Source organism: Leguminivora glycinivorella, chromosome 23 (assembly GCF_023078275.1).
Source record: "Leguminivora glycinivorella isolate SPB_JAAS2020 chromosome 23, LegGlyc_1.1, whole genome shotgun sequence".
Classification (NCBI taxonomy): domain Eukaryota; kingdom Metazoa; phylum Arthropoda; class Insecta; order Lepidoptera; family Tortricidae; genus Leguminivora; species Leguminivora glycinivorella.
In genome coordinates, this window is record NC_062993.1 from 11498198 (window position 1) to 11526014 (window position 27817).

The window sequence follows — 27817 nt, forward strand, 5'->3', positions numbered from 1 at the left end:
TTGTGCACACACCTTAGCCCTCGATCTTAGAGGCACAGTTCTTTTTGCCATACAGCCTATAAATACGCGAGGCGCTTTATGTGCTTAAACAGTCTTTTTTTACCAACCGCACCGCGTGGTTCTAGCACGATGTTTGCAAAAGTGGTTGTTGTCGCGGTGGTCCTTGCAGTAGCTCGGGCAGCTCCGAGGGAAGACATGGGAATGAAGAGCATGCTAAGGATATATGAAGAGTGTCAGCGGGCTGATGGGATCGTTCCTTGTTTGAAAAAGAAGGCTATTCTGTTCTTCGATCGAGTAGCGAGGATGGAAGCTATTCCTGTTATAGACGGGATAGAGGTTATAAAATCTTCGGAGCCTGAGGTACAGCCTATGAGTGAGAAGGATATTGAAGCCACGCTGCCAAGGAATCTTCAGGATAAGGATGAGACCCTTTCAGAGATGCTGTGGGACAGGATTGCGTCCTTTGCCAATTCGAGGACCATTCAGCTGTCCCTTCCTAAAATGACAGGAAAGGAGCTCAATAGGGGCGTCGAAGAAGGTACATTATTAACTTATTTTGGTTTTTAAATAGTCAAGGTGCTTAATATACAAGTATAGTATGAAATATGGTGACAGAGATGTATGGAAGAGAAAGACATGCTGCGCCGACCCCAAGTGACTGGGATAAGGGCAGGAGAATGATGATGAGTATGAAATATTAACATATTTTAACAATCTTGCATTCTCTTGAGAATAATAATTGAGTAAAGCGATTTATTCTATTAACTGTAATTCCACAATGTTCATTAACTTTTATAAGCAGTCGAATATATTATTATTTTTGTCTACATATGTACATATGTAAGTAAGTATAAATTAAGCTATTTGCATTTAACAACATGTTTAACAATATCTATAATTTTTTACCTATATATTGCCTACACAGCATCCATATTTATCCATACTAATATTATAAATGGGAAAGTGTGTGTCCATTTCACGGCAAAACGGAGCGACGAATTGACGTGAATTTTTAAGTGGAGATAGTTGAAGGGTTGGAAAGTGACATAGGCTACTTTTTGTCTCTTTCTAACGCGAGCGAAGCCTCAGGCAAAAGCTAGTTATTCATACATTTCATATTTACTTATTTGTTATAATTATCTTCCACATGGGTGGTCAACAAACTGTAACTTCGTTCGAATCGTAGTTCTTTTAAACTTGTAACATGACTAGCATAATCAATAAAGTATTTCATTGGCAGTGTGTAATTATCAATAAAGCATGACATCATAAAACGCACTCAACCATTTCATGCTAGTTAGATAAAGTTTTATTATCATGTGCTGACATGTTGTCATTACTTAGCACTTCATTGATAACCTATGTTTTGCACCTTAATGGACAGGTGATGATCAGATCTGCCATATTCATTGCCATATTCTTAACAGGCAATTGTATCGAATAAATTTACATACGTTTGATTTCAGGGATTGATTTTAAACTGAAATAGATACCATACACTAAAGAAAAAGCGATCAAGCCCACGGGTGGCAAAGCCGGGAATAACTTATTATGTAACAACAATTTCAAGTCATATGCGTACATTATACACAGCTAGACAAAAAATAATTTTAAAAGCAAACTTCCTTGGTTTCAAGAATTCGAATAACATAGCTTCCGGAAGTATATATATATCATACATAATGTGTATTAATCCTTATTTCTATGACTATCTGTTATTACTTTTTAATAAGATCAAAACATGAAATTGACAATATATGTGGATAAGTACAATAGGTACTATAAATATCTCCCATAAAATAAAACTTTCTTCAACATTTTCTATATCTAGCCAAGTATCGCTCCATTATTTAAATTCAAAAGAAAATCACTTTTCCGCGCACTGTCGTCTAAATAATGGATGTACTTAAATAAATGTTAACTGCAAACCTCAAATGACGTGATAGAAAAGTGGTGAATGACCATTTGGAGCCATTGTGGACGTTTATGTCGCATAACGTGCCGGATAATGATGGCTATAAAACTTAAATGACAGTTGACAGTAGGAAATTTCAGTGAATTTTACTTCCGAATTAACAAGAAGTTAGAAAATAATAAAAAAAACTGTAATGGTCTTTAGACTTTGTACTTCGGACATTTATTTCAACTGAACAATGTAGAAAAACAAATATATTACAGTCAAGTGAACTTTTGTAGACTTTTATAATGAACGTTTTAGAGTTCGACAAAAAACTGACTATTTTTGTCCTTTTTAGGTACCAAAGCCACATATAAAACTCAGTTATTAAGTCAAAATGAATATGGAGTTAGAAATTATAACGACCAAAAATATAATTCTATATAATTATATGAATTATAAGAACATCTTACAGAGCAGCCTGGACCAAAACCACGAAAAATTATCTATAGGTAGCTCAGCTATGGGTACTATGTAGTACGGTTATGTTATGGGTATGTTATCTATCAAGATGTTTGTAAAAATATAATGAAAGCCACAAATCACACTTCTAATACATTCAATCTACACATAATATAAATAAATATAATGTAGAAATCTCAATGTTGATATGCATAATATAAAACATTATTGGCACAATCAACGACGAAATAAACCATCTGCATCTCTTTTCCCACGCAGTGTTTATTTTATAACATGCCGTGAAAAAGTTACATAAAACTGTATTTATCACTTCGATCACGCAATATCAAGACAAAAGTCTATCAAAGACTTATCAATGGTCCGAAACTACGGGAAAGTTCATCAGATTCACATAAACTTTCAATGAAAATCACGAAATCGTGAGCTGTATATTGTGTTGAATAAAACTTACTTCTTTAATTACTTTTTATTCATTCATAGTTCATCTTCACTCGTGCTTTTATGTTTATTTTATATCTGCATAATAAAATCTCACTTTTATAATGTATTTCTTGTACAATTTTCTATGCCTGGCTTATATGCCTTTGATTATGTTATTATCTTCTTCATATTTCAAGTAATAAAAGATCGGAAATGCACGGACTATTGGATACTATTATAATTTATAAGTGATTTTCACCTTACTACATACAATACATACATACATACAATTACGCCTGTATCCCATAAAGGGGTAGGCAAATAAGGGGTTAAAAGAAAACAAAACTGTGGCATTGCAGTGACAGGTTGCCAGCCTCTTGCCTACACCACAATTTAACCCATATCCCATAGTCACTCTTCTACGACACCCACGGGAAGAAAGGGGGTGGTGAAATTCTTAAACCCGTCACCACACACCACCACGCCTTACTATTTTACTTTATGTATTGTATGTAAACTAGTTTATCATGTAATGGTTTTTCCATATAAGTCCTTCATTTAATTTGAGGCATATTGCATAATAAACTAATTTATTTCTTACAGCTTTTTCATTTTATGTGTTGTGTATCTTATTGTAATTCACTGTACGTACGTATTTATTTCTTTGCAGTATTTATAATAAAATACAAAAGTATAAGTAAAATACGCAATCTACAAACGAACATACGTTGCTTACCTACCTATTTTTACACGCCCATACAAGAAATCACTTTGATATGTTATTTATTGGTACTGTATTATCAACTACCTACTAAATTTCATCCACCCTTGAGTTATTTACTTATTTTCCAATGTCGTGGTATAGCAAAATAGGGAAATAATAAATTATATAATAAATCATCGTCTGTATATTTAGCATAAATGAACATAAATCATACTGAACATTACTGAAAGTTAATTTAATATTATTTTCAATGTATCCGGATTCTATTTATTGTATAACTAGGAAGCAAAGTTTCAATAGCGTATACTACCGATTTGTACCGATTTGGGGTTTCCCTAGTGTGATTTCAAACGATATTACCTGTAATTATTTGTGTGAAAGTTGAATGCCATAATGAGACATATTAATTTGTATAATAACACGTAGTTGTATAATTTCTGTCTGACAGTTGGAAGTAATATGTAATATGAGTAAAACACGAAATCCAATTACTTACAAATGAAGCAAGAACTTATTCTAACACTTTTGCTTGGCTTTCTATCATTGGTGTTGACTACTAAGTTTTACATTGTTATCTGTTGAAATTATATTATTTATTTAGTAAATTTATTCAGAGTAATATAAGATTTAAACCTACGCAAATCATCATCATCCTCCTTACGTTATCCCGAGTCTTGAAACCTACACAAAAATCACAACGAACTATTCAGTAAATACTATTTGTGTCCTTTAAGGTAAGCGCTTTCGTAAAAACTAGTGCCTACGCCAAATCTTGGGATTAGTTGTCAAAACTCTCCTGAGCCGTGGCAAATGCAGGGATAACGCAAGGAGGATGATGATGATGAGTAACGAGCAAAATACATAATATCGTCCCATTAATGCAAATACCGACTAAGTGACTTTTTGACGAAATCGAGTTTTTAGCGCCTATAGAATAAGGTTTTCAAGGGCTACAATATGTTAAAACCCATGTATTGATACGACGCTGCATTCAAAAGATAGCTTTCGCATAAAGTTACTTAATGGTCAATTTGTTGCATTTTAAACTGCCAGAATGTGATATGAATATTTAATATAAACTTTTATGCTTTATCCGCCAAGTAGAACCTTTTAATGGTGTATAGTGTTTTTTTGCATTTAAACATTTTGTTAAAGTAGCCATCTTATGTTCTACAAAAAAGTTTAATGTGTACATATTTCATTTTTGCAAATGAAACTATCAACAAAATTCTTTATTTTAAGCCAGGCTAAATACACCAAATGTCTTTAAGATGTTTTTCCAGAAGATGTTTGTTTACAAACATCAGCAATGTCATTCTACCAAAAAGTTGTATAGGGACTATAATTGGTTTTGCATGTGATGTGATGAATGAAAGGATAACGGTCCATTACTGCAAATACCGACTATGTGTAAATAGGCGATTTTGAGATAATGCGGTTTGAAAGTTTGAAGGCACGTTTTATATGAAAACATGAAGAAATGTACGTTATGTGTATGGCATTTTAAAACCTATATTTTTTTGTTTACTACTTTGTCGTATATATGTTCAGAATGTATTTAGTTGCCGATTAAATACGATTTAATGAAACAGTCGAATACCTACTTAGTTGGTTTTTCCTGTAGAAATAAATGTTTGCATATTTCTCTTCTTTATAGATATAACCCATTTTTTGTCTTAAATTAAGCTTCGTTTTTCATATGATGTTCTCGTGATTAGCAAAAAGTGCGTTGAGAACCTCCTCCTTTTTTTGAAATCGGTTAAAAATACAATAACACAAACGGTTTAAGCTGAAGGAATCGAATTTAGTGTAATTTTATGTTTCATAACTTCGATGACCGTTACTAATTACAGTGTTACATTTAAATCAAATCTTTTTTGCCATTTCACCGACTGGTAAAGGCTCTCTTAGTTCTTCGAAAACGGACGAGAGAGTTGCATTTTATCCACAAAATCTTGTGGATTGCATTAGTGCAAAGTTATTTCATACTAATTTTAATTTGGTAACCTAAGCTGGTTGGCAAATAACCTTAAATTAACCTTTGAATTACGATAAATAATACAAATCGGTTCAGACGTCTGTGAGTAATCGCATAACATGTATCGTTGTTTTAACAACTCGAAGTGGAATTGGCCTACGAAACTAAATTCACTGCGCCAAAGTCACTGTATTGTAGACGTAGATAGATGATATTCTTATTATTAATAAAATAGTTATAAAGTTATTAAACGTCATCTTCATCGCTGCTGATTCCCATAAAGCGACATCTAGCATCTATTTTTAACGCCTTGCTAGTTGAGGAGGGTAATAGATATAAGCTTAAGTTACAAAATTGGTTGATAGAAAATGTTTTCTACAACCTAAATGAGTTTTTTCTGAAATATCCCGGGTAATAATTATAAGTTAGCTAGTAAGCTAATATAGTCAGTAGTTTTTAAGAATATTGTACGCTCGAAATGGGCAACTGTTGATACTGTATTTCCTGTATATCATACCATCTTAATAGTTAATTTAATTCTTACAAAATGTAATTTAATGGATGACTGTTATTGGCCTTCTTATACGTAAGCAGTAGTATGTCTTAGTTATATTTACGGCTGTTGTTATCCTGAATACCAATAAAATAAAATAAAATAAATCTTATGTACACAGTTAACAATGAATAAACTTTACTTTACTTTACTTACTAGCATACCTACGGTACGAGTAGACTTCAGATGTCACAACTGTGTACCACTTCACCAACTGCAGTATGATGTGATTGAAACCACTCATGGTACTCTTTAGGTATGAAATCTCTGTCACAAAGGCTGCATAAAGCCTTGAGGACACTTAGGTTGAGTCGAGCCGCGTCGAATCGAGCCCTGCATACATTTACAATGAACGATGAATCCGATTCGACGCGTCGCTAATGGACGTAGTTTCATAAGAAATGCAGAAGGCAAATTAATGAGATTCGACTCGGCGAGCTTAGTGGGCACTAGGCTTAAGTTCGTGTCGAGATCTGGATGTAGCACAAGGCAAGGAAATCAACGCCACAAATTGAACTCCAGTTCAGTAGAACCACCTCTAACCTCTTAACGTATCATACCATATTTCTATCTCGTTCTAAAGCTCGATAAACAACTAGCTATCTCTGCGTTCAAGAAAATGGACTTACGCAGACTTTTTGACAAAGGTATCATAACTAAATAGTACCATGAGTGCTTTTAATCACTTAATACCTAGTTAGTCTAGCATTGTCAGCCGTGTTACGGATGTGTTTGTATCGAATTCCACCATCGATGAAGATGTTGTTTAATAACTTTTTATCACTCTTGCGCAGTAAGTGTGCAATCGCACGCAGGTGTATCAGGAGTAAAAGAAAAAACTTTTTCCCAAGGGAGTGTTTAAATTTGTATTTTGGACTACCAGAAATACTTTTTTATCTTTTTATTGTAAGTGTGATGAAAAACACTGCGTGTAACTGGGGGCGTAAGAATATTGCAAACATGATTGCTTTAAATCGCCCCAGAAACCTATGTAATTACCGTTACACATTACTTTTTCTTACTTATTAACTCATCTACGCCTACATTTTAGTGACTTTGGCGTGAATGATTACTACAAAACTTTAAATAAACTATTACTTCAGGTTATTGAGCGTACAAAAACTATTTACCTATATTAAATGTAACAGTGTAGATAGTGAAATTTCGAACATAAATTATGGCGGAATTCGGATTGCTGAGACAGTGAACTAGTATGTAGTAAGTACCTATGCATATTATGCTATTACCCAAAAACGCATTAACCGATTTGTAAAATTCTTTTTGTGATTTCAAGAGAATACTATTGCGTTACTTCTTGTTAAATTTTACTGAAATCGGTTAAAGTATTTTGTGAAAAATCTTCTAAAACCGGTTGAAGAGTATTTTTTTCAAAAAAATTTTTTGAGAATAACCCTTCAAAACCTCAAATAAAGTATTATTAATGGTTAGTAATGTTAAAAAACTTTTTATTATAAATGTACCACTTTAATTAACAATGATAAGTGAAGTTTTGTAACATAAAATTAGAGCAGCTAAATTTCCTGCAACTAAAACCGCCTATGTCATTGAGAATATTTAATATATTTTGAAATAAGTTCAAAACTTTTGTATATTTTTTCTTTTTTTGCAAATCATAAGTAAAGTGTATGAAAAGCAAAGCTTAATCAAAGGGAAACACTGCTTTATATGTATTAATAAGAGAAATATACAAATTTTTATTTCTACAGGAAAAACCAACTAAGTTTGCTACTATTTTTTTAAAATCGTAGTTTTATCGGAAATTAAATACAGCCTGGACATTTTTTACGATTAAGCATTAAACAAGACAATACTGGCTGTAGAATGCTGTACACAAATAGTAATTTTTTTCATGTTTTCATATGAAATCGTACCTTCAAACATTAAAATCGCATTATCTCAAAATCATTTTTTTGCACATAGTCGGTATTTGCAGTAAGGGGACGATATTTAAATAACATCAATCAAATATCATTTTGCGTTCGGATTAGCCTAGCATCAGACTTAGTCAAAAACATCCGCCATATTGACCTATGGAGTTCTTGTTACCCGTTGATTTGTACTTTCATAACTTTCATTTCACGTCATTACGCTGTAATGAATATCCCCTAGAGAAATCGAAATCATCGTATACTTAAGGAGTTTGCATTCCTAAGATACTCCTTATAATCCCCTGCCTGCTAAGCGGCCACATCTCAAATATATTTTTTTTAAACACCTCCGATGTAGTGGACCCATTTTTATGAAACATGGCTAAGAACACTCCCGACTAACTCAGCTTTCAAACAAAAAAAAAACTAAATCTCAATCTCTTCATCCGTTCGGAAACTACGATGCACAGACACACACGTCAAACTTATAACACCCCGCGTCGGTGGTTAAAAAAAATTTCTTCGAGAAATCGCGTGTCAAGAGACATGTTTGTGCGTCAGTAAAATAGATCTAATTGAGTCAATAATTACAATGTTATATTTGGACTTGGTTTTGTTCCACAAAATATCGTATAATGCTTCAATCTAGTCTGACATAATAACATTTTATTAATATGGGATACGTTTAAAGGATAATTGTAATATCGGTCACATTTTCCTATATAAGTAATACGAGGACACAACGCAAAAACTTCTCAAAAGTTTGTGCAATACCGCTATAATTCAAAAATTATTATTTTATTATATATTTCAGGAAAAAGTGGTCAATTTTTGTGAAAAAGTGGCCATATGGTTCTTTCAAAAGGCTTTAAAGGATTTTTTTTAATTAAGGCCGTAATTTGAATGATTCTGATCCCGAATCTCCAAAACTCCAAATATTTAACGTTTTGAGATGTGGCCATTTAGTCATGGAACGTCATGATTGTAGAAATCCGCGGACCGTCTTGCTAGGGAGTTATCTGTGGGACAAGTCCTAAATTACTCTGTAGTAAGTAGTGGGAAAGCTACTTGAAAGTTAAGTCCACTAGTATCAAGCGATAGCTATCAATAATAACAATGACATTGCAAATATTGCACCTTAGAATAAACATTGATATGTGTGTTCACAGACCCTTGATTGTTTGATAACAACGCATAAGTAAATATGCAAGTTCTACTTAGTACTTGCGTAAATAAATCTATAAAATTAAATTTATGGATTAAAAAATATTAATAGTCAAAGCATACTTCATCTGAATAGGGTGTTAGGCCCTTCCAAATCGACTAAAATTTCAATATGAGTCGTCTACAGTTTGGTAAAATTAGTAAGAAATAGGTACCAATAATCGAAAAAAAAATGATCGTTCTTGAAAAAGACTACAAAACTTTCAAATGTTTATACATACCATAGGTACTTGAAGTCGCGTTTGAACTTGAACCGCCTGAAGATAAATAGGTACCAATAATCGAAAAAAAAATGATCGTTCTTGAAAAAGACTACAAAACTTTCAAATGTTTATACATACCATAGGTACTTGAAGTCGCGTTTGAACTTGAACCGCCTGAAGATGTACTATCAGCAGCAAAAGTGTATGGAGAAATTATGAATGAATTCATTGATACATTCAACATGCACTTTTACAGTGTGTATACCTATAGATATAGATGATCGATCAAAATCGTGCTTTTTTACACTGAGCACTTGATCAGTCAAAACACCTACATTATACACCGTGTTTTTTTTTTTTGTTTTCCGTTAAATTCGACACGTCGTTAGGTTCGTTATCAGGAACCACCCTGAATACCACTTTTAGTTAAATTCGCAAAAAAAATTTTTCATCGTTTTATACATAATAAATGAATTAATTAGTGTGAGAGACTGAAGAATATTATTCAAGTTAGTGTCAAGTGACTGACGGCACATTTCAAAACAAATAACATTAGAAAATGGTAAAGGCTGTCACGCATATGTTCAGTAATTATCTTTATTTTTTAATAACTCGATAACCGTAAGAGTTGAGATGCTAGTTTCTTAGAGAAATTAATTGTATTTGATCTAAAGAACCTTCCCTTAAAGTTAACGGAATTCAATAACAACAGGGTGTATATCATTTTGTAATAGATACTGGAGTCAATACTAACCTCGCAACTACAACTATCCGATATCTAACATGAAATCATGTATTTTTCAGGACGAGGAAAGATGAAAAAGATGATGGGAATGATGGCAATGGGCTTCGCGATGAAAATGGCGGCGATGGTACCACTGGCTATTGCTGGACTCTTCATCCTGGCTGGCAAGGCCCTCATAGTCTCAAAGGTATGATTTTCTATTATTAATAGCTACATATCTGCCAAAGAAGTTCTAGTTCTCTTACTATGGTTCAAATTATTATGTACGACAAAACTGAAAACTAGGAACGAGTTGCGATAAATTAAAACACGTCCAAAGAGGGCGTTTTTCATCGAGTTGCGATTCACCTATTCTTCACATGTAGTGTATAACGTTTTACAGCACATTAGCCTTTTAACTTTTCGACTAATGTTAGAAAAAGAAGAAAAAAAAATGTTAATTTTGCACTTAAAAACCATAAAACGTATCATTTAATCAAGAAATAAATGAATACTGAATTTGAATGACTTCATTTACATGATCATGTAAATGTCGAAGTTAATTGTATAACTACCACTTGTAACTTTGTAGTTTATTCATAGTTAACAGCGCTGAACTACCATTAAACATATAAAATATCGTATAAAAGGAAAGTAACTATCAAATTGACCAGTATATAGTAATTAAGACGCTATATTCAGCGTTTTCGAGCAATTTGAGCAATTTTGAGGCAATGGTCCCATGACTATTACAACTTTCACTAAAAGTTCAAAATTGGCAGTGCTCAAGTTCTCATGCTCAGAGATGACACTGGCGCTAATTTTGACTTTCTTTTGTGTGAACGTCGCGATTTGACCCTGTCATTTGAGTGCACATAATGACCTACAGATTCAACGAATATCAATTGAAAACTTTTTGACGCGTACATATTATATTAAACTTGCCTGTATTCCCAAAAGGGTCAGGACTCATAAATCTTCTCAAGTTTTAGTGCCATAATTTATAGGAATTATGTCATTGAGATACAGGGGGGCAATTCTGGCTGGATATTTTACATTATTAAGAGAGTATGTTTATTTACTGAATAAATGTGACATAATGCGTTCAATGGATACAATACATGTTCCATACCTCTACTGGTTCTTAATATAAAACATGTAAAATATAATGCTTTACGTGATAAAATTTATAGGTGGTATATATATTTTTTAATTTACCTTTCTTAATCAATTGTATGAATCGGTATTTTTTTCATGAAATTTACGTTTTTGTGTTACAACTTCCTCCTGCCTAAGTGTTTTAAAGAAATGCATGGTAATAACGAATAATTAAGGACATTTTTGAAAATAACTTATTACGGTGACAATAAATAAGACTTAGTTTTTTCTACTAGTTTACTTTTCCCCTAAAAACATAGTCCACTAACCTCCAACTTCAATGGTATCTTAATAACATATTCACAGAGAAAACGAATTCATTAGAAAAAAGCATAATTGCCCCTAATTTCATTGTTAATATTTCCCTAGCCTTCACCCATTGTTGTATGGGTTGTATAGCTCAGTTGCCGTGGGAATCATATCATCATTGCTATGTGATCTCTTGATTAATGTCATGATAACTTGCGAGTGAAATCGGCCCTTTGAGGACAAACAAAAGATAATCCGACACGTGCTTTTTTAAACGAGATTCATTTTTCGAGTGTTGATTTTCATTTGTTTTTACGCGTTTCGCGCCTCTTATATTATGACATTTTAGTGTTTTAGAGTTGGTTACTTGGATATCGTAAATGTCAGCGAAAAATGTCATTCATTGTATATAGAATGTGATCCTATCCAAAGGGTTACTGACTAGAACAAAAAATCACATACATTTTCCGTGACTTTTACATCAAGTTATGTATTCTAAAACGTCAAAAGCTCATACATACGGATTGAATGATAGATAAATTAAAGATAATAGGTATAAGATTTATTTATTAATCCCTGAAAATAACATGTTATTTAACAATTAAAGATGTCTCCAAATAACATGAATCACAAAAAGATCTTCAGATTAAAAATTACAATGTGCAAAAGCTACCCACATACAAGGAAGTGTGAACCTGTCTTAAAAATCTATATTATTTATGGTTATGGTTCGTTAATTAATATTTCTTGCATGTGGGTAGCTTGTGCACATTGTAATTTTCCTCAGTCACCCGTTGACCATGAACGCTGTAAACTGTTCGAAACGTCGGGATGAATTGTAAATTCATTATACGCGATATAATCCGTTTCCATAGTTTTATTTCATGAGTAACTATCGCGGTAACCGAAGACAATATTATCTTCAGATTGTAAAGCATAATCAAAATTTATTAAATAATAGTTTGTGACATAAATAAGGACACTTTTAATTCTGTAACTAATATAACACCTTTCACATATTTATCAACACAAGCAACCGTTAAAGTATTCAAATCTGACTGACACATCCCAATATAAAAACTTCAATAGCTTTTGAGTTCCATAAAATGTTATTACAACTTTCTATAACTTCCTACACAAGAACGTAAGGCACGATCTTAATGAAAGGTCTAACTTAATATTTTACAACGAATAACAGTGTTATAATGGTCATTTATGTATGTGACGTTCTCAATGACGGTTACCACTTTTGCGCTTACCATTTTTTTTTTTCAAAGTTGTCCAACCCATTTTTTTTTAGGTATGGAAAATTTTATGTGCTTTCCACTCAGAATCGCGAGCTCTTTCAATCCTAATAGGAGAAAAAAAGTGTCCCAATGTTTTTCCCATTCCGTTACCATTTTTTCATACATTTTGTATGGCGGTAACGGAATGGAATGTTTGAAAAATGTATGGAAATATTGGGGCATTTTTTTTTCTCATATCAGGATCGAAAGACTTTGCGATTCTAAGTATGAATTGCGTTAAAAATATCCATGTTACAAAAAAAGTGGGGTGGACAACTTTGAAAAAAATAATGGCCCAAGTGTTTCTTCATAATCCAATCCAAAATCGGACTTAGGACCGAGATTCTACTCGTAGATACTAAAGGCGTTGTATTTGACATTTTTATTTGCCTTTGACATCCTTCCTACATACGAAATTGTCTTGTACCTTTACATGGTATTTTATTATAATGAATGAAACTATTTCCTAGAATGCCACATCTGTCCAGTTGTCCACTGGTCACATATGGCACGCGTCTTTGGAACTGGTGTGCACTGTAATAGTGTAAAATATGGAAAATATTTTGATTAGTAGAAATATGGTCCCGCAGTCGAAACTGTCCCGGTGCATCTTATGTATATTTAAATAACAAGAACGTATTTATGGGGTGTGTAATGATTGGTATAACTTTTTTTGGTATAATAACACTTGATATAACAACATTTCGTATACATTTAAAGGATATAATCACTCATTTGACATAATTAACATTTGTATAATCACAAAATATCTACTTTTATTTTGTATAATCATTATTTAGTATAACACTTATTTATAATAACCGTTATATGGTATAACTATCTATTGATATACGACTAGTATAATATAACTAGCAAACAGTATAAAACATTTCATGAATTAATTTTTGAAGGGATCACAGTTCTAACCTAACCTAACCTACTTTTCTGATAGCAGTACATATGTTTAAGGGTCACAGTTCTAACCTAACCTAACCTATTTTTGTGGTAGCAGCGCGTTGTGTGTAGGGGTCACAGTTCTAACCTAATCTACTTTTCTGGTAAATGATGGATCTAATTTATTGTACAATTGTTTTTTATTCTAACTGTGCTTTAGAAATTAAATTGTGTTATACAATTTATTTATTATCGGAAATAAGCATTATACTCAAAGTATGTTATAATAAATGTTATTCGAAAAAATGATCATTATATTAAATAAGAATTATATAATTTGTTAGTATATTATTTGTTGTTATATGATTCAATAATTATACCAAATGATCGTTATAACGACTAAAAATATATCAAAAAAAGTTATATCGATCGATACGCACCCGTATTTATGCTTAAGCGACAATGGTACCTCTTGCTCGAGAAAGCCATATATGTGTATGTTATACTGAGATAATTGGAGTTCCAAGTTATCGCAGCATTTTCCATCTTAACCATAGAAACCCCTTTCTCCTTTTATTTTTATAATTAGCAGTCATTATTATATGATTACTCTTGGTTTTATTATGTTTGACATCGTTTTCATTTTCTGTTACTCGTATCTTGAATCTAGTTAGTTTGATTGCGAGATGAAGATATCATTATTAAAGAAAAGGTTTAGGTGATATTAAACATACATAATTGTATATAAGTATGTATTTATCTATTTAAGTATGTATATCGTCGCTTAGTACAAGCTTTGCTTAGTTTGGGGCTAAGTTGATATGTGTAAGGTGTCCCCAATATTTATTTATAATAAACGTTTTTGTGAATATTTTTGTGCAGAAAATATTCTTTTATCAATTTTATAAACATACCTACACGTAACTTACGAGACTGGTGTACATTATGCTAAACAAAAATACAGTATGAAATTTTAACGGATTTTTTTTTTAATCTTACTATTATTAAAATAAATAAATAACAGTACATATCGCTATAATTTTTAATGTTCTTTTTTTTTACTATTTCTCAATTTACCAAGAATAACTTGTCAATGTCTCTTGCTCGTCAGAAGGTGCGATATGCGTTCAATTGCGCGTAATCTTAATTTGTTTCAATATTGAGTATGAACATTATAAATAAACTGTTCGACATACTTCCTCAACAATGTAGCCGGTGCTAAGTGTGAGTTTAGGTGCACTTGGCACAGTTGTCAATGACAGTGCCGTTGCAGCCAGTTTTGTATTATACCTCATAAACTGCGGTTTAAGTCAACTATCGGTACAGATAGGAAAAAAATCATTAAAAAAAAATTCTTATTTACTCCTGCATAATCGACGCATTAGTAAATATACAATATAAACGTAATTTATGGCAAAGTAAAAAAAAAAATAAAAAAATAAACCAAGAATTTCAAAAAATATACATTTCTCCCATAAAAAGCGGGCATTGGGAAAATTACGTATGATGTATAAAAAAAATTGTATAAATCTATTATTCTGACTCTACGATTGTTAGAAATAACTCATTACAGGTGCAGCCGGCTTTCTGGCTTGATTCTGGAACGCTAAAGTCACGACGCGGCTCAGCCTACTTAGAAATGTTCTAGGAAACTTATAGACGAGGGAGAAAGTAATCTTAATAAAATGTTGCAATATAATCTTATGAAAATAAGTACCTAATTTTACAAAAAAATATTAGAAATATATTGACCGTGATGTACTTAGATCGACATTGACTTTTTAATTAATGTTGAAATCACGGTCTATATCCCGGTCAATATAAGAACTAATGATAACAACCGTGAATCATTCAAAGCTCTTAAAAAAATCTTTAATTAAATCAAATAGGTAATCGCAAAATAACTATTTGATTAATAACCTGACAAATTCTGATGCTGTGTCCGAAGGTTTTGTGTCTTATAAAATTAAATGTTAAAGTAACCAATTGAAAAATTATCTTTCTGTAAGTTAAGTTACATATCTATAATTATTATCTATGAATTAGAAAAAAAAACTTAAACTACTTTTTTTCATCCAGTAAAAAATTAAAATATAGTAATAATATGTTGCAGTAATTTTTATGAGTATACGTTTTATTACAACCACCGAAGCAGAAAACTTACCCAATTAGTATGTAAATCACGAAACTTATTCTGAAGCCAACCAATTAGCTTTAATATCAAATACTACCGTTTCCCGGCACACATTTTAAAGTAGCGCTAAATACCGCTTTTGCTACCATTTTCATTTCAGTTTATCTGGATAACCTAGATCCGGTGCATTTTGATGCATTGATAGTCTTGAGTTATGGTGCATTCGGTCACGAGCGGAGCGGGCAGCGATCTAGATAGCGATAAGCTAAATACATATTAAATGAAAGTGTTTTAGAAACTAAACTTATATTTACGCGGACTATAATACACGGATATAATTATCCCTGAGGTAGTATACAATAGTATAATCTAATGATAAAGGCAAGACTACAAATATACTCCGGTGTGAAATCTACATGAAAATATAAAACGTACATAACTAATTATTTTTAAATTCTAGGAATGCATACTATTTTTTAATTGAGCTTATATGTTTTAACTATTTACATACTACCAGCCGCTATACACTTTTTGCTACTCCTTTTTCGTTAAAAAAATTACTATGTTAATTATTTAAGTTTAAATTTTACATGTGTTTTCAGACACCCAATAGCCATTTATAGCATTTCGATTAAATTTTATCTTTAATACATTTATTTAGTCAATTGACAAAGATTGCAATAACTAAAAAAAAATGAGCGACAATTACACTGCAATAAACTGTTATACAGTTTGGCGATTACTTGTATTTATAATTTTTACATAGTAGTGTGACTACTTTAAAAAAAAGAACGAATAAAAAAAAAATAATAATAATTTGATTTGTTCCCTAGTTGTGTCATTACTTGTAACTTTAAATTTTAAGGTTTTTCTTTTTCCAATAAAAAAAACTATTTTTTCTTCTGTTACCGCTCCGCATCTTCCTTGGCTTAGCTCAATCTCTCAAAAGTATGCAAACACAAAATGTGTTACCCGTAAAGTCAGCTGCATAGTAAGATCTAAAAAACCGGCCAAGAGCGTGTCGGGCCACGCTCAGTGTAGGGTTCCGTAGTTTTCCGTATTTTTCTCAAAAACTACTCAACCTATCAAGTTCAAAACAATTTTCCTAGAAAGTCTTTATAAAGTTCTACTTTTCTGATTTTTTTCATATTTTTTAAACATACGGTTCAAAAGTTAGAGGGGGGGGACGCACTTTTTTTTCCTTTAGGAGCGATTATTTCCGAAAATACTAATATTATCAAAAAACCATCTCAGTAAACCCTCATTTTTAAATACCTATCCAACAATATATCACACGTTGGGGTTGGAATGAAAAAAAAAATCAGCCCCCACTTTACATGTAGGGGGGGTACCTTAATAAAACATTTTTTTCCATTTTTTATTTTTGCACTTTGTTGGCGTGATTTAAGTTCATATTGGTACCAAATTTCAGCCTTCTAGTGCTAACGGTTACTGAGATTATCCGCGGACGGACGGACGGACGGACGGACGGACAGACAGACATGGCGAAACTATAAGGGTTCCTAGTTGACTACGGAACCCTAAAAAGCGCTACGATATATAATTACCATTTTCTAAGACACACGTGCTCTTCAAATCTACATACAATAACAAACTACAAAAAACCTTCATTCAACTCATTTCCTAAGTTTCCCACATACCGGATTAAATCGGAACCAGGCTAGCACATTGACACTGACCTTGACTCGATCTTCCCAACGATTAGATTCCCATTATTGTCAGTTTTTGCATCGTGTAAACTGTTGCACTGAATCAGTGCCAAGATCATTGAGAACGCATTTCTTATCTTTCTGCCTAGGCGAAGAGGCAATCGTTGGTGCTAAGTGGCGATCGGAACGTAGACTGTCGCGCCACTGCAGAAGAGTGAGAGGGAGAGCTACAAAAGGCTTACGATGCGTAAGCGATTGTGACGGTGGCTGAGTTCTCCCGTGAAGTCATTAAAAATTAGATACTCTTCAAAGGCTGAAAAAAAAGACTGTAGCACACTTTTGTGGCTCTGCAAATAAGATTGTGTAAGGTACAGCGGGGCAAATCCCGACGACGGACGGACGGGGGGGGGGCAAATGTAACTGATCCATTTTTTGCATGTTTTACGATGTTTACATTATTAAATAGCATAGTGTAATAATGGAAAAAATGGATCAGTTACAATGGCCCCCTAGTCGAAATTTGCCCCGCAGTAGCTTATCTATAGTTTTGCGGCATGTGTTGAGTTACATAAGTAGTATTCCATAGGTTTAATTTTATTAGATTATTCTTTGCTATCGGAGACGACTGTCCGAGTTAAAATTTAGAATTTAAAAGTTTGTAAATGAAAGTCAATGATTTATAGCATCATCAAAATATACCAAAGGTTACAGCAATCAAGCATGAGAGTAAAAACTTGATGACTGACATAATAATTATAGTGACCCGGCCGAAGGTCAAGTTGAAAGTACGGTCAATTACATTACAGCGAAATAACTATGCAAACTCATATAACTGTTCAATCAAAAATTAAAGAGTTAGTCTTTAATCCTTTAGTAAATTTTTTTATTGGATGCATGTGGTTTGTAAAATAGATGTTTTGGCAAAATGTGGGCCGTCGATTTTCTTGTCGGTACAACGAAATACAACACAGTGAACATAATTTAGGAGAGGCTGAAATCTTTTCGGAGGAGAGGCGTTGGGAAGCGAATTACGTAAATGTAAATGCTACATGAATAAAAATGTCTTCTTTATAATTTTCTCTAATTCCTATTATATCTCATTGTGGATAGACTGGCTAGTCTCCTCCAATTGAGAGGGGACTGAATATTATGGAGGCTTAGATTAATATTTTACTCTAACGCTTTCATACATGTAATGTAGGTAAATAAAATCCAAGCATGCTTCTTAGAATGAATTCGACAAACAACTAACTGCCTATTCATATTTTTTACATTGACAGCCCACATTAAGGCCATTTAAATGTATTGTTAGGCCCTTAACACCCGTGTACTTTTATTCAATTAAGAACCAGAGTGAAAGTTACACACAATACAAATAATTATCTATGATTGACGTGAATTATTGTTATTCTTATATTTTAGGCATCTATCTATGTCTGGTCAAGAAGTCTTTTGACGACCTTTAGCTTTACTTTCGCCAGTGCAATGCGATTATTATTTGAGGTGCTTAGGTAATGTTTGTATAGGTTTTTGTAAGTAGGTTCATTTTGAATGTCTGATGTGATGTTTGGATTATAATGAATGTTTTACCAGCTACGTACAAACCTGTCACAACAACTACAATGTTTGTCAAGATAAATGATTCAAAATACACCTTAAAAAGTTGAAGACCATTGAAAGGCCTTGGAGTGCCTAGAGAAGTTACTTGTCTGTTTTTTTATCCATTTTTAGGGTTCCGTAGTCAACTAGGAACCCTTATAGTTTCGCCATGTCTGTCTGTCCGTCCGTCCGTCCGTCCGTCCGTCCGCGGATAATCTCAGTAACCGTTAGCACTAGAAAGCTGAAATTTGGTACCAATATGTACATCAATCACGCCAACAAAGTGCAAAAATAAAAAATGGAAAAAAATGTTTTATTAGGGTACCCCCCCTACATGTAAAGTGGGGGCTGATATTTTTTTTAAATTCCAACCCCAACGTGTGATATATTGTTGGATAGGTATTGAAAAATGAATAAGGGTTTACTAAGATCGTTTTTTGATGATATTAATATTTTCGGAAATAATCGCTCCTAAAGGAAAAAAAGTGCGTCCCCCCTCTAACTTTTGAACCATATGTTTAAAAAATATGAAAAAAATCACAAAAGTAGAACTTTATAAAGACTTTCTAGGAAAATTGTTTTGAACTTGATGGGTTTAGTAGTTTTTGAGAAAAATACGAAAAACTACGGAACCCTACACTGAGCGTGGCCCGACACGCTCTTGGCCGGTTTTTTTATTTTATCTTTTTTTCTGTTAAAATATCTAAAAATATTTTTTATATTAAGTCAAAGGTAAAAACTCAAATCGGGAAGGCGAGATGAACTTGATTTCTTGAAGGAGTGATAGCCATAGCATAATACTTTGTTTATTGTTTATCAGAATTGATTCTTACATCAACAAAAGGGTCACTATTCAGATCTAACCTGGTTTTAAAAGAAAATAAAATGACCATTTCACCAGAAATAGAGACAACATCCCAATTTCTCCTCACAAACTCGGAAATAGAAATAGATACTATCACAGCATTCGCAACACAGCTGCACAATCAAGAAATGTGGACCCAGTCCTTTTGTGGGTCGACGCCATTATATCTAACTATCCGTATATACTAAGTAATGGTACTGTTTAACTTTCTAGTAAGGGCTTGGAATATGTGACATTCTTAAGGAAAAGGTATTCTTCAAGATAAGATTGCCTCTTTCATAATGGAAACGCACTTAAGAGTCTAATAATTGTTTTGCCGATGGGTTAGGAATTTTACCACCCCTGTCAAGAGTGTTGTAGAAATAGATTTTGAGATATGGATTCAATTAAATTGCGGTGTGGGCAACAGCAGCGGCTGGTCCATACAAGCCGATTCCCACCGGCTTGCCTAAAATTGATTACTAAAGTACCTAATGCTAAGGTTAGGTTTCTTTTTGCTCAGTGTTGCCTAGCAGAAATTTGCACCAGCCGCCACTGGTGGGCAATGGGCTAGCTGCCCCTTACTCCCACTCAGCAGAGTGTGGTATTGAAACTTGAGCAGTTTCCTGTGCTTTTACTAGCCCTTTTTGAAAATACAGTCGTGAGTTATGCATTAGGTCAAAATCTGCTGTCAGGACGTCCTTATTCTTAAACGACATTGTGGTACCTTTTGTTTTAAAGGCACATACTTATAGGTAAATTGTTTTGTTTACAACGGTGGGATGTTTTCTCGCTATGAATATGTTACTTTTCACACTAGTTATTCTTAAACTCGCTATTATAGTCCACACTAAAGAAAGAGCTTATATGAAACAACATTCGAATTTCTGCCATCAATCTCTGCACAGTTGGCTTGCACTATGTTTGTTAGGATACATATATTATGATTGTCATATTGTGTGTGTTTATAGAGAAAAGATAGTCGTTAGCTGATTGAAGATTATTTTAGGGCCAGTTATCAGCAGAAGTCTATGGAAATTCCCATAAAGATCTATTGCCTATGAGTTCTGACTCTGCCTGCTACGCTGATGGTCCTGGTTTCGAATCCCAGCAAGAGCATTTTGTGTGATGAGGACAAATATTTGTTACTGAGATATGGGTGTGTTCTATATCTTAAGTAATGTATTAAATATCGTTGCCTTAGGAGTTTAGTTCATTCGCCTAATGAACTTGTATAGCAATTTCGTCTAATTGAAACTTGAAATGATTTGGATTAAATTCCTCAATAAATAAAGTTCCAAAAAACTCCTAACACATGCTTGGATCACCTTTAATTTCACAAATTGAGTATCCAAAGTCACCATCAAGTCATTGCAGATTGAGATCCTTTATTGGTAAAAATACATACCTTTTTACACGTCATACAATTACAATTAGGCAGGTACCTACGTAAAATTAATCACTATTTGTGTATTTTTATTTAGAGCCCAATTTCTCCCACTGCTGGGAAAAAGCTTCGCCCCTCTTTTTTACTTGTTTATCACACAAATAAATGCCCTTACCGGGATTTGAATCCAGGTTCGTGGTATAGCAGCGTGTCTTCAAAAAATAAATATATGCGTCGGTATGCAAGAAAGTCCCTGATATTTTCAGCACTATTTTCTGTATTCCATCTTTTGTATCTTTTAATGTAGAAACTGTTTCTTGAAATACTAAAAAAAACAATCCGCATCAAACTTAAGTTAAAATAGAAATCACGTATTTATTCTTCGATTCAAGAATCGCAATACAACATTTTCACACAATATCACTTTCCCTGCGACCTCTAACCTGCGCCTGCGCATCGTGATCCAGGCGCTTTCTAGACCTCAGCCTTGCGTGGGGTCGTGAGGTCACACCCTACAAGATCTTCGTGTGGATTATGTGGAGAAATTCTATTGTGACCTTGAAGTTTTCAACCAATTTAGTATAATGATATGTTTAACGACTAGTTACGTAGGGAATCAATAGTTATTTGTTTTACAAGGGGGCAAAGTTGTTGTTTAACCGCACGTGCCAATATTGACACCCGAGCAAGCGAAAGATTCCAATATTGAACCGCGAGCGTAGCGAGAGGTTCAAAAAGTGGAATCTTGAGCGTTGCGAGGGTTTCAAGGCACGAAGGTTAAACAAACTTTGCCACCGAGTGAAACACAAAATTTTTCACCACACCAACACAAACGAAATACTGAAAATAAAACATCAAACTAAATCAAATCCATCAATCTATGATTTAAAATCATCATTTATAGATAAATTCTACCAGCCAGCTTAAGACATCAAGTTAAAATTTGTATGAAATTACTTTGCACTCTTGTGGATAAAATGCAATTTTGCTATCTGTTTTCGAATAGCAAAGTAAGCCTTTACCAGTTGGTGTGGTGAAAATTATTTTATTAATATTTCCATCAATACCTTTAGCGCTAAACAAAGACAACAATGTCTGAATGAATTATCCCATGTGTTGACAATAATTTCATTCCTCTCTTGTGTGTGTGTAAAGCCTGCGGGATATGGGATCTCAATTAAGGCGCGGGCGATGAGGTATGTAGCGTCCTGTCACTGCAATACCACGATTAGTTTCATGTGCTCTATCTACCCCTTTTGGGAACACAGGCGTCAGTTTATGTATGACATAGGTAGCTAGTTATTTTTTCGTACATGTACATTGCTAATAATTGCATGACATTGGTCTCGTACTAATAATGATACCTGAGCTAGCGAAATTTTCAAAATTTAACTATAAATATCTGAGGGCCACTTGCACCACCCGCTTAACTCAAGGTTAGTGAGCTGTTAACTGTCAAATTCCATTTAAAACGGTGGGTTAACCTCGGGTTAACCCTCCATTTTCGATGGTGCAAGTGACCCTAAGTGACACAACTTTCCCACTACACCAACGCAAGGAAAATGCTAAATATGGTATAAAATACAAAAGGATCCACAAATCTTATTTTTGTTTTAACTAAAGTCCCTTCTAAACTTGGGACATGTTGCTTCTACATAATACATAATATTGTTTATATTTCATGTCAATTTATATAAACAAAAGGTTTATTATTCGTGTCGCAAACAATCCCTTACTCCCACGGGTGAAATTACGAAATCCAAGGCATTCACAAACAATAGGTACCTTCCATTACTTTTTATGTCGAAGACGTAAGATCCAAAATGGATGATTTAGCTTGTATCAATCTTTATTGTTTAGTGTTTGACCTTCGATGGTCGATTTTTGCTCAATTGGTTTCGCTTACGTTCTAATATTGTATTGGTGTTGTGTTGTTACTGCGGAAAAAAAAAATCTTATTTTATTTTATTTTTTTCCCCTTTTATTTGTTCAATAACATCCATACTAATATTATAAATGGGAAAGCGTGTGTGTCTGTTTGTTTTTCCGTCTTTCACGTCAAAACGGAGAGACGGATTGACGTGATTTTTTTTGGTGGAGATAGTTGAAGGGTTGGAGAGTGACATAGGCTACTCTTTGTCTCTTTCTAACGCGAGCGAAGCCGCGGGCAAAAGCTAGTTATAAATATAGGCAGTTTTATACGTACTGACATATTTATCACTATTAGTATTTATGACATAAACTCTCCTAACGCCGCGTCTGTCTGAGTGCCCGTCTATATATTTACGATAAACTCAAATTAGACTAGTGGATGGATTTTCTGACCATAGTGTGATTCTTGCAAAGCTGGGATGGATGGCTAAATGTCAAAAACATAACATAAAGTTCTCAGTTATAAAATAGTAGGTAGTTAAAACTCAGAAACTAAAAACCTTTTATAAAACTTACAAAAGGCCTAAATAGAGTTTCCTTCTTCTTTTGCCAGTCTTAAGCTAATATTTCACCAAAACTGCTTAAAAAATAAACCAGGCGATTTTCGTCACATCGTTGGCAACACTGCATTGAAATTCAAGAATGTAGGCTAATTCGGACTTATACTAACATCAAAACGATACCATAATGATGTAAGCTAATATTTTATCAAAACTGCTTCAAAAAATAAACCAGGCAATCCTAGTCAGATAGTTGGAATTCAAAGCAAATAGGCCACCAATTCGAACTTATACTAACATCAGAACAATCATCACGATGTCATTTATGATAATACAGAAAAAAACGTGGAGGGTATTAAACTAAGCAGGATCTAAAATACCTTATGTTAATCAGTACTATCCGCTGCAAAATTGCATGGAGAAATTATGAATGAATTCATTGATAAATTCGCCATGGACTTTTGCAGATGATAGTACATACCTACTCATGAAGCATAATATAATTATGCTGAGACAAATGTGGAACTTCTCTCCAACTTAATGAAAATTATACGAATTTTTGGTGAACTGGGTTAACAGTCATATACAACATATTGTTGAAAAGTGGTGATATGATAACGTTACATACCCTCTAGGGGTTTTTATAATCTATGGTGATATGGCTTGCGGCAATATTGAATTCGGGCACGAGCGAAGTGCACGATATTAAAATGATATCCTTTTGATGTCATAATTATATTGGTGTAGTTTCAAACTGGCCTGCACGGGAAGCATGGTCGCGCGATAGACGATAAAATATCAGGCCGTCCCTATCGCACTTACTAATAGTGCGATAGGGACGGCCTTCTATTTTATCGTCTATCGCGCGACCATGCTTCCCGTGCTATAGTGTTTTGTTTGTTGTGTCACGTCCCAGTCTCTTTAAATAGTGTTCAGTGCTCACACTTATAATATTAAGCTGTAATTTTCGATAAAAGTAAATTATATATTAGTGTGGTAAAACACTATAATTCCGTTGGAGCATATAAAATTGGTGAAGTGGCAAAATAAAGAAAAAAGAGAAACATATAAAAATATTTAAAAAAAAACTTTACATCATTCATAGTGAAATATCTAATGTTTTATTGTCTATTCAAGTAAATCTCGTGCGGCGTTTGTTTTCATCAAAGCCTTAAGAGATTTACTTATGTAGATTGTAAAAGTATCAACACGGGGTCTGTTTTAAATGAATATAGTACTATGTCTCGAGTTTGAGAAGTTTAGTGTTTTTGACTCAGAGCATCCACCATGATTTTATTGCCGTAACTTATTCTAAAATGTCAAATACTTGTAATAAAATCTCTAAATAGTGTTTTTAACGAAGTAAATAATATAGTGCGAATAGTTAATATGTACTTCTTAAACGAAGATGTATCTGATATATAAAAAACGTGTTACTTAAACAAACATTTGTATACCATTATGATTTTAACAAGCATTTACTGCCAGCCTAGCCAAAGTCATAATCGCTATCGCTTCTATTGCAAGCAAAACAATTTGTGTTTCATGCTACTGCGACAGTGACAGTTGTTTTGTAGTCGCCATGGAGCATTATTGGCCTTTTGTGTACGGGTCCCTGACGGGTCCTATCAAATCAACAATTGACCACGCTCCGTACTGACAGATAGGTAAAATCGCCGTCAATAGAAATTGTCAACAATGTAAACAAACCATTCTATAAAATATCAATATTCTAGCCCAATTTTATTGTTTTAAGGTTGAGGATCATAATATGAGATGAATTGATTAAATAGCACATAGATTTAGCCAGCATCCGATGAGTTAGAATGGAAATTAAAGACATTTTGACTACAAGGTTTGTTTACATTGTTCACAAATTCAACTGACTCTGTTGCACCAACGGAAGACCCATACAGGCAGCTGGCAGATAGATAACTTACATTTGGTACGCTACAGAGCGTCAAAAATTGTATTCTTGGGTAGAGAAGCCGTCAATTTTTCTGGTCTCTGCCTTTACTCATAAAACTACAACATATATCGTGGTCGTCATAGTCGACTGTGGGTTATGGGTTAAATTGTGGCGTAGGCGAGAGGCTCGCAACCTGTCACTGCAATGTCACAATTCCGTTTCATTCAACCTGGCACTCAAACTGGAATAGTTTCATGTGTTCTGCTATCCCTTTATGGGATACAGGCGTGATTGTATGTATATAAACACCTAACTTCTCTCTCTCTTTCCAGATCGCTCTCCTCCTCTCCGGCATCATAGCCCTCAAGAAGATCATAGCACAGAAGAACAGTGGCGGCGGCCATGACAGTGGCTGGTCGTCTGGTGGCAGCGGAGGCTGGGACCGTCGCTCGTACAACGACGTGTCGGAACTTGCTTATGCGGCTTATAAGAAAGAGTGAATAAGTATTTTTTAATGCCAGAAAGAATAGATGTTATTTTATAAGTGTAACTTATAATGCCACCTCATTTTGTTTTTTAAAATCACTCGTACAATGATATTGTCTCCGAGCTGGCTTATCCGGCTTACAAGAAAGTCTTTTCTAATTTCGGAATAGATGTTATTTAATTTCTAATGCCACCTCATTTTTGTTTAGCTTTCATTTGTTTTTACAACGATCTGTCACAGCAGGCATATGCGGCTTATTAGAGTTAAAAGAAAGAGTAAATAGGTCCAACTTTTCTCACCTGATGCCACCTCATTTCTGTTTCGTTAGACGATGTCTTGGAGCTAGCGTATGCGGCTTTTAAGAAAGAGTAGAAGTTATTAACTGGTTTAAGTCATATTACTACTGCCACCTCATTTTTGTTTAATTTCTAACGCGATCTGTCGGAACAAACCGATTCTGCATACAAAAATTAATACATTTTTATATTATTATGTTTAGGTATTGAATAGATTCTAATGCCACCTAATTTTGTTTTGGCTTAATTCCTATTTACAACGACGTCTCGGAGTTTGCATATGCGGCTAAGAAAGAATAATTCTTATTTTTGTTATAAGTCTTTCTAATGCCACCTCATTTTTTGTTTAGTTTTAATTTGTGTGAAGATTGTGACGGCTCATCATAACTTGCATATTCGGCCTATAAAACCTCATTTTTATTTTTATTTCTAGTGGTAATGTAAAACCACGTTTTATATGCAAACATGATACTATATTTAATTTGGCAAGTCATATGGTTCACCTTTTTTTTAAGTTCGTGATATTTTTTTTATTTTTACTCCCACCTTTTTGAAACATGTGACTTGTTATGTATTTTTTAACAAGAATTAGGTACTAATTGAAATTGTTCTTTGTCAAGGACAATTTGGAAGTACTTTATATTTAAAGGTGTATTTTGTAATTTATTTATTTTAGGTTTAAGGTTCGACTGCTTCGTGCCGGAATACTCATTTTTTAATCTATTTTAATTTGTGTCATATATTATATTTATTTTTTTATTTTATTTTGTCTTGAGTGTAAATATTTATGCATGTTTTTTGTTTACTGTAACTTTTATTATTTATATTTATTTATTTTGCCTTATCAATTTATTTCTAACGTAACTTATTACAATGTTACTAGCTTTAAGTGTTGATAAAGTTATTTATTGACGTTTGTTTTGTAGAAAATTGTTTGATTTTTCTAATAAAATGATGAAATTAAGTGTCTTTTTCTGAATCTTTTTTTCTTTTATTTATTTATTTATCTCTTAGAATTAATTTTCAAGTTAGACTTTTCCATAAATAAAGAGCGTGTTTTATTAATTTGTTATTTATTTTAATAAAAATAAAGATAAATACAAAACAAACTAAAGTCAAAAAAAAGCATCTTACATCCGTAACGCTGTCTCCATGGGCGACAGTGATCACTTACCATCAGGCAACCTATGTTCCCGTTAATCTCCTCATCTCCTCGTTAGTTCTTCTCCTATCTCATAAACACACTGCTACAGTACTAAAGGTATATAATACCATATACCTAAATGTCCATATCCCTACTAAACGAGAACTAGAGTACAGTAATGAGCGTAATCCGGTACTGGCATGGGAAGCAAGGGTTTCCACGGTAAACATGTT

At 33.4% G+C, this 27817-nt stretch overlaps 1 protein-coding gene across 1 annotated transcript; it reads left to right on the forward strand.

The window, feature by feature from the left end:
• Positions 1–27192, forward strand: LOC125238383. The gene is made up of 3 exons (XM_048145695.1): positions 1–538; positions 10176–10303; positions 25990–27192. Exons 1-3 carry the CDS (start codon positions 79–81, stop codon positions 26155–26157), a joined length of 756 nt encoding a protein of 251 aa, XP_048001652.1. The 5' UTR covers positions 1–78; the 3' UTR covers positions 26158–27192.
• Positions 27193–27817: the final 625 nt, after the last annotated feature.